Below are 9,187 nucleotides of genomic sequence, written 5' to 3'. Positions count from 1 at the left end.
CGTAGGGTGAGTATTCGTTTGACGCCATCTGATTAATTAAGCAAAAGTAAATTTAATTAGTATTTTCGACGTTGTAGTCCCATTATTAATGACCCAATAACATTAATGAAATAGGAGCATGAGAATCCGGCTTCCAGTTATTAAAGGTAGCTGTAGCACACAACATTAATAAGTGGTTAGGCAGATTGACAACGATTGTCAATTGTGAATAGAGCATAACTCTCGGTAATAAGGCCTATAGAGACAACGATTGTCTATATAGATACGTTTAGCCTTATTTTTACCCACTTTAAGTTTCCAGACAGCTTTGGCATGTAACAAGAGAGTAAAGTAATAGTTGTCCTAGTATAGTGACGTGTGAAAGGGTCGGATGTGTCAACGAAACGCTTTCACCTTGATGGGATAGGCTAGAAAACAAGTGCGGTGCTGTAGCTCCAAATACTCGAAATTTCGCAGTATGCCTCAAGTGTGACTTGTAGTAGGATTGGCATAAACTATTGGTTTTAAATTGGGATTAATTTTAAAATTACCAAATAGAGTAAAAGTCAAATTTTACTGTATTTATTATCGGGATGAATTGATGAACCCTTTCATCTCTCAGGACACTTAGTTTTAAATAACCTATTTAAAAACTAAGTTTGTCGCGATATGACTAACCAATTTTAAGTTAATAGAATTATATTAAGTTATTAGTTTTGGAAATCAAAACGCTTTTAATTTGCAAAACATAATCGGTTAATAAAATGTTTATTTTTCAAATTTATTTGGTATTAGGTCGGTGATATTATAATCCTATTATAAACAATCCAAGCAACCAAAATAGCAAATAATACGTAAATCCTTATGGCCAAAAGGTGATCGGTCTCGCTAGAGCCAATTAGGGAGCCCGATCGGGTCAAGGGGTTCACAACACAAAACAACCACAAGGATGGACTTCTTCGTGCATCCCGTCATCTTGCCCGAACTCTCACTAACTCCAAGAATCCTTGAGCTCGTCCTCGGTTATCTTCGCGTCTTCTTAATTACAAATTTATAAACTAACAATAATTTGCCCTATTACAAATTTAAACCATCTTTATGGCCAAAAGAAAACCGAAAATTAAATAATAACCGTTTACAACTTTTGAACCATCCATATGGCCAAAAACAAGCTCAACAACCAAACACAACCAAACAAACAAAGGTCGGGGCCGGATTTACATATTCAAAGTAAATAAATTTCGGGTCGTTTTGACTTGGTCAAATAAAATAAACAAAACTTTGACCAAATCTACAATCACCCGAAAATAAATCTAGATCTAAACTTTGAACAATTTAAAGTTTAAGATGTAGATCCGGTTTTAAACGAACCAGGATCGACTCGTACGTTGTAACCGCGGCTCTGATACCACTGTTGGGTTTCAACGGTGGTTCGGAACGAAAACGAATAAACCTTTTAAACCCGTTTTAGTTAATTATAATTTCGTTTCAATAAATATTAATCAATATTATATATATATATATATATATATATATATATATATATATATATATATATATATGTAAACGAACTACAAAACGCAGCGGAAAGTAAACGATTTAAACGAACCATAAACGGAAACCCGAACCCGGATCCGATTACAACAATACGAGCACGATAAACAAGAATAAATCAACCATAGATAAGCTGTCGATATACCTCGGTTATCGAAACCGGGAAGACACCGAAGGTTAACGAAACAAGCTAGAAATGACACAATCCAAGATCAACAACGAATCCGGCGAGATTCTGCGGGCACAGGCGGCTAACGGCGGTCGTCGGTGACTTCCGGCGACGACGGCAACGGCTTGAGATGACGGCAGAAAGCAATGCACAGCAGCAACACCAAAATAGAGCAGCAACAGTGCAAGAACCAGCAGCAAGCTCAACCGGAGACAGGTTCGCCGGAAAAACGAGCCTGCCGGAAAAGAACCTGGTCACCGGAAAAACGTGGCTCAAAGTTTGAACGACGCCGGAGATTTATTAAGGTGCGGTGGTGTTTGCAGTGATTGAAGAACAACTTTGTATGGCTATGTTTGGTGTATGGTGGCCGGAAAACACTCGCCGGAAAACCGAGCTGCCGAAAACGGCGCCGGATTGCGGCTGGGTGTTTAAGATGATGATTTAGGTTTTTCTTTTTTAGGTTGGCTTATAATAATATTATCATATACTATATATAGTAATATTATTATGGTTTAATCAAATTAAACCAATTGGGCTTGAGCCAAATTAACCAAACAAAGCCTTTAACCATAATCCGGTCCATCTAATTGATTGTGTCGAGCCCAATTAACATTTAAATGGGTTTATGATTTCGTTACCTCCGGTGTAACTCATACCGGGTCGGTCGCGTTGACTTGACCCGAACCGACCATTAAATCCAACAGACACTCCATCATATGCTAGAAACTTGAATAAACTGGGAAGTGTCCCTATAGTATTGTGAACGTCTCATACTCGTAAAATTCTAAATCGTGTCTCATATCTAAATACCCATCACGAATATTTTATGTTTGTCATGTTCGGGTTTGTTTGCAATCTAAAGAAATACTTTTAAAACTAATAAAATAATAAAAAAAATAACATAAAAAAGATAAGAGGATGTGTCATTTTTAAATGCTAAAATTATTAATGTTAAGAACAAAAAGCTACTAAAACTACTTTAATCATATAACTAAAGTGCACATAAATAATCAAATAATCAAAATAGTATACTCACAAGATTCTTCCGGTGGTACCGGTTGCCGGTTATATATAGCAACTTACATCTTGTCATTAACAGGCAATTCCATAATAATCATTTCCCATTAACGTAATAATCTAAGTTGCCATCATGAACATCCTTTCACCACCTTCCAAGGCCTCTAAGTCATCCCAAGAGTCCACTTCCAAACAAGCCAAGTTCTTAGGCGTCCGCAGGCGTCCGTGGGGACGATACGCGGCCGAGATAAGAGATCCAGCAACTAAACAAAGGCATTGGCTTGGTACCTTCGACACTGCTGAAGAAGCTGCCATTGCTTATGACCGAGCCGCCCGCTCCATGCGCGGTAACCAGGCTCGAACCAACTTTATATACTCGGACATGCCGCTGGGATCGTCCATTACCTCCATACCATCTCCGGATGATCCCTCATTTGGTGTAACCATACCAACACCACAGCCGCTGCAGCCGTCACAGTTTGCGAACCATAATTATCAGTTTCAGTATAATGAGTTTGATTATCAGTCGAATACTGGATTTGGTTTGGTGGATAATATTGGGTTTGATCAGCCTCAAGTGGCAGATGAATATTATTCAAACCACCCTATGATCATGGATATTGCTAATAATATAGATGATTCATTAATGCATAGTAGTTATGCATGTGTTAATGACAACATTAATGTTGGTGGTAACTTTTCAGGAAGTGGACAAGATAATAATATAGTCCAAGGACAGGATGTGTTAATGTTTGGGGACGGGTCAGGTTTATCGACTGCGTTTTCTTCGTATGTGGGATTTGATGGTTGCGAGTATGTACACAGCCCGCTTTTCGGGCAAATGCCTCCGGCTTCTGATCCTTCTGCTGATTCATTTTCGCTTAGTTCAATGGCGTCTTCATCGTTTTTTGGGTGATTATTGTTTTCTGTTTAGTACTCTGCCTCTTGGCTGTTGTATGGTTGTTTATGGGCAGAGTGTGAATGCGGTGAATTGGGCCGTCCCTCCACCCCCCCCCCCCCCCCCCGGATCATCGTAACCGACAAGAGAAGAGAGATGCATTGATGTATTGTTCTGTGATGGTTTGATTAGTCAAGTGTATTGGTTTTTTGTGTTGTGTTAATTGGTATGTAATTGGTCCACTGTTTATGTTTGACTCCTCTTGAAAGTTGAAACTAACGGATTTGTAAAGGTTTAAGTTTCTTTCAAGAGCTTAATGTCTAAAAGTTTGATAATTATCAGGAGGATTATTCATTAGTTTCATATTATAGTAAAAAAAAAAAGCCCTGGGTGCTTAAATGAACAGATTACCTTGTGTGCTACTCAAGATCAGCTCACGAAAAACTTAAATGGAGCCAACTATGCAAGAGCTCGAGTTTGAGCTTTTATTGGAGTTGGTTTGATAGTAAAATACAAGCATCAGCTACCTGTATTGAGTTTGAACATATTTCGTCTGAACGAGTCTTAAATACACACATGTATATAAACTTTATCAAAGTAATTTGTTATATGTTCTTTAACTAATTACAAATAACCTACACATATGTAGGTATTAGAGCCTGCCTGCACATGGTCTGCTTAAATTGTGGCAATAATTGGTGTTATGCGTAGATTTCTTCCCTAATATTACATATATCCAATAAATACAATAAATTAAGTAATAAACAAGCACAATCTTATTAAATTAGTAAAAGTCATGTTTTAAACACAGAGCTCAAAGCAAATCTACCTCAACTTTTGATGACTTTGACATATATCCACGTAGATCGTTCAACACATAATGCACAACACATGCATATATTCCATCCCTTTACACATGTAACCTGTATTTTTTTATAAACACAAAACACTACAAGCTCTCCCTCACTTATCAGTGTGTCGCACGAACTATACTCGAGTAACATTCTAGAGGCAAAACAGGCCTCGGCCAGGTCCAAAGAACCCGGTCCTAAACGGCCCATATCGTATCCATACCTTTATCTCCCAATCACCAAGGAATCTCTTCACCATCCCAAGCAAAGAACTTACCATTATCATGCCTTTTGCTCCTCTCAATGATGCTCAACAACTTTTGTACAGAGAATTCTTTAGTAAACAACTTGTCCTTCGGAACATTCTTCTGGAACGGTCTAGAAAGATCTGTATCCACCGTTCCAGGATGCAATAATATGCAAATTACCGGATCCTTCTTTCGCGCTAACTCAACAGCTACACATTTTGTCACTGCACACATAACCAATACAAATATTTCAGTCCAACGCAACCCATTAGTTAACCAACCCGTTTGACCTGCTAGTGTTGCCATATTTTAAGTAAATGTTCTTACACTGGTTAAGTGCGGTCTTGGAAGCTCGATACGAATGCCATCCACCTAACCGGTTGTCACCAATCGAGCCAACTCGGGCACTTATGTTAGCCACAACTGCAACGTCTCGTTCGGTTCCAGTGCCACCTGGCCCACCTCCAACTTTTAACAAAGGCCACATATGCTGCATTTTGTAACCAGTATATATTCATTGTCATTTATGAATAAGAATGAAACTTTTTTTAACAGTTTGATGTTACCTTGGTTACTAAAATTGGGCCGACTGCATTAATATCATAAGTAAGAAGCAATGATGATCTTTCCACTTTGGTCAATGTCGTTTCTGTGTTCAACATTATATAAAATCAAGCATGCCCACTAAAATTGGTTAAAATATTATGAATTGCTGATGAAGATGCACATGATTATACATACCTGGTTGTAATATATCAGGAATTGAAAGAATGCCAGATGCATTAACAAGAAGATTTAAGTAACCATACCGCTCACGTATGGCCTTTGCAGAGTCCTGAAACAGAATTGCTGATATAGTATGTAAAACATATCAAAATTTGAAGTGTTGCAAAACAAATTTTTTATACTAATTCTTCTTCTAGAGCATAGCAGTCAATAGTGACAAGCTAACTATATGCTACGTAGCGACGGCGATGAAATAGCGCCCGCTATTTCATATTTAGCGATTAGGTAGTAGAATTTGTTTTTAATGTTTTACATTTAACAACCAAAATAGCAATTATAGCTTTTAGATCGCTACAGACCACATAGCGAGAACCTGTCACATCCCTACGTAGCGAGCGCTATGGCCGCTACTAACAAGTATATTCTAAAGTTTATGCTAGTGGAGCTGTTAAAGAACAAGTGACAAGAAGTAACCTCTATTGTGGTTTCAACTGTAAGATCCAGCCTTTGAATATGCAGTCTTTCTGCAAATCTGTTTTTTAACTCAGTCAATCCGGATGATTCATTCGGATTCCGACATGTAGCAATCACATGCTCTTCAGAATTCCTCTCTAGCAACTGCTTCACCTGCAAAACACACAAATTAAAATCCTAGGGTTTACTCCAATTCTCCATCCAATCAAAAAAGCAAGAGTTAATCACATTATACCAAATTTTAAAGCAATTAGCAGATTAACACAATTACAAAATAGATAACCCAAACGTACATTTTTACGGTAAATGATGAAAATCCGATTTGTTTTAGGAATTGAGTGTAAATTGAATATTGAAGGTGTATAGAAATGCTTACGAATTCAAGGCCTAGGCCTCTGGAAGCTCCTTGGATCAAGGAAACGGAAGGTTGATGTTTGGATGCGGATGTAGAGAATGAAGAAGCTCTTAATCTGATGGTGGTGGAGGATACATGTGGATTGAGAAGATGAAGAAGAAGCTTCATGTTGCAAATGCAGATTGTAGGTTACAAAGACGCATTTGAAATGCCGGTATCATGTCTGTGTATTGGCGTGGATGGATTTACACCGTTCGTGTCCTCCAGGCCAAGGGAATGGCACGAATGTTTTATTTGGACACCCAAATTTTAATGGTTTTCTTCGCTCCGACCAGACTATGTTATTTTATTCGGGTGCATATTGATTTCAGAGTTTGGTTTAGCGTTCCCACTTGTGTCACTTTTGATGGAATATGAGTATATGACAATGAATGTTTTGAACTAGGTCTTGCGAAATTGACAATTCAAATCCCGAACCTAACCGGGCTGACAGTTCGAATGGGAAGGATGTAATTTGAGTGTATGTATATTTTTATGTATTTCTTTTTTATCCAAAAAAATCATCAAAATTCATTAAAAACACAAATTCAGGCTATCTTGGTAATATAATCTATATGATTTACAAGCTATAAACCAAGATATATGCCGATGAATATAGAGGAGTGATGGTGAAGATGAGCAACAAACTATGAACATCTTGCACTAAGGTGAGCAACATCGTCTGTGCATTCGAACGATAAAAAAAACTACGTGTTGACTTATTTTAAATTTATGGCACTTATTTTAAATATATGAAATCTTAAAATGAGGAAAAAAAACTCTTGAATTATGGTTTTATATGAGATTGGACGATTGAATTATATGGTTTTATATGTGATTGGATGACTGTGGGTTGTCGTATATTTCAACCATTGTAGACTTTTAGCCCGTTAACTTATCAACTCAGAAGCAACCCCTTACTAGACAGTCATGGATGTCAGTGAAACCTGAATTCGATGAGAAAACTCGACACAACTCGGGTAGGTAATACCTAACTCATTAGAGTTTGGGATTAGTTTCGAAAATTTGCATGGGTTTGGAATTTCTAATATACCAAATTACCCGATAATATACCCAACGTACCTGACATAACTATTTTTTATATATTTATCTTAGATATGATTTATTAATTTTTTTTAATGTTGTATATGTATAAGTGTACTTTTGTATACATTTTTATTCGTTTAGCCTTGTAGGAAAAGAATGAGTGCATCAAAAGGATGAATGAAGTTTGTAAAAAATTTTTATGGTAGTTGCTAGCACGGGTTATGGGCCAGTTATACATGACAGATATTATGTCAAAAGTCGATAAAAATCCCGAAATTCATCCAATGGGTATCCCTGTCAACAGGTAATTACCCAAAGGGTTTGGGATAAGTACGAGACGAGCTTTAATAATCATGTATGAGTTTGAGAATACTTAAACTCATCCCAAACAAGACCCACTGTCACCCCCTAAGCACAAGTTAGTGAAAAGCCCAAATTTTAAGTAATATTATTATTTGAGATTGAGACCAATATATTTCTCACCTTTGTAAATAGAGGTGCACAAATCGGGTTTTTCAAATACCCAGGTTCGGGTATGACCGGGTATTGGAAAATCGGCTATTGGTAATAACCGGGTAGGGTTCAGGTCCGGGTATTGCCTCTAAAAACCATACCCTATGCATCGGGTTCGGATAGGGTATAGAACCGGGTATTCTAAAACCGGGTATTTGAATACCCTATTTTCGGGTATTGAAAAAACCCTATTTGTGGGTTTTTTCGGGCTTTTTTCGGGGTATTATTAGGTATAGATTGGATTTTTTTAAATGTTGCACTTTTTAGGGATTTTTTCCGGGTATTTTTAAAGGTATTTTTCGGGTATACATCGGGTATTTGAAAAATCCGGATTCGGGTATGGAACCACTTCGGGTTTTCAGGTATTAGCGGGTACAAATCGGGTCCGGTTCGGGTTCGGTTTTAGTACCGAAATGCATACCCTATCTGTACCCTACGGGTAGGGTTGGGTACGGGTTCGGGTATTAAAAACCCGGGTATTAAAAAAACCGGTTCCGAGTTTTTATTTCAGGGGGTTCTGAGTTCGGGTTTTTTGTGCACCTCTGTTTGTAAATACCAATAGAAAATCAAGTAAAACACTTTAATAGCCTAGCTATTAATTATGGCGAAAGTAAAAAAAACAAGCAAGGAAAAAGGTTTTCGTGGTTCATCATGAACCATGAGGGGGACCAAAGACATGTGATTATAATTATTATGACTCGTATGCGAGTTTTGTGGTTATAGATTTTGCACATAGTTGAATTACAAAGTGGAAATGACATGTGATAAACTTGTGTTACTATCAAGTAGATGAAACGATAGAATTATATAAAATGGTCAAACCTTGAAAGGATAGCATAACAAATTGCAAGGTAAGTATTCTATTAAGTTGACCGTTAGTAATAATTATCAACAAATAATATGAGTGTAGATATCTTGGTTAATGAGGTTAAGGACCCTGTTGTGTGAACCTAGTAGCATATTTTTCTTTTATTTCTTTCTATTAGTCTATCTCATATATATATATATATATTTGAGTTGAGTATATGATTATATATATTTTTGTACAGAAGTTAAGTATATGATTATATATACTTGTTGAACTAATCAATGGTGTTGTGTTGCACTAGGTAAAACTCAAGGACTAAGTGTTGGATAATGATCGGGACGAGTTAAGAACACACATCATCATGTTGAAATTTTACTATTACTTTTTCAAAGGTGTAAAGGTGTATAAACTTGTTTTATTATATGTTGTCTTTTATTTTAAAAAGTATATGTTAATAAATAAATGTTGTAGGTGAATAATTGCGGATATGTAAATAAATAAATAAATAA

At 36.8% G+C, this 9,187-nt stretch overlaps 2 protein-coding genes across 2 annotated transcripts; one reads left to right on the top strand and one right to left on the bottom strand.

Moving 5' to 3' along the window:
- The first annotated feature begins 2,526 nt into the window (after positions 1–2,526).
- On the top strand, positions 2,527–3,635 carry LOC143632911 (uncharacterized). The gene has a single exon (XM_077101319.1). It carries the CDS (start codon positions 2,853–2,855, stop codon positions 3,633–3,635), a length of 783 nt encoding a protein of 260 aa, XP_076957434.1. The 5' UTR covers positions 2,527–2,852.
- Positions 3,636–4,373: 738 nt separating this feature from the next.
- LOC143631349 (uncharacterized) lies at positions 4,374–6,448 on the bottom strand. The gene is made up of 6 exons (XM_077100145.1): positions 6,293–6,448; positions 5,917–6,069; positions 5,458–5,551; positions 5,283–5,365; positions 5,044–5,206; positions 4,374–4,940 (listed from the first exon to the last, which is right to left on the bottom strand). Exons 1-6 carry the CDS (start codon positions 6,437–6,439, stop codon positions 4,705–4,707), a joined length of 876 nt encoding a protein of 291 aa, XP_076956260.1. The 5' UTR covers positions 6,440–6,448; the 3' UTR covers positions 4,374–4,704.
- Positions 6,449–9,187: the final 2,739 nt, after the last annotated feature.

The sequence above is a fragment of the Bidens hawaiensis genome, unplaced genomic scaffold (assembly GCF_021521415.1).
Source record: "Bidens hawaiensis isolate Kalapana, Puna unplaced genomic scaffold, B.hawaiensis_p1.1 tig00000512_1, whole genome shotgun sequence".
NCBI classification, from domain to species: Eukaryota; Viridiplantae; Streptophyta; class Magnoliopsida; order Asterales; family Asteraceae; genus Bidens; species Bidens hawaiensis.
This window is presented reverse-complemented; position numbering and strand designations above follow the sequence as displayed.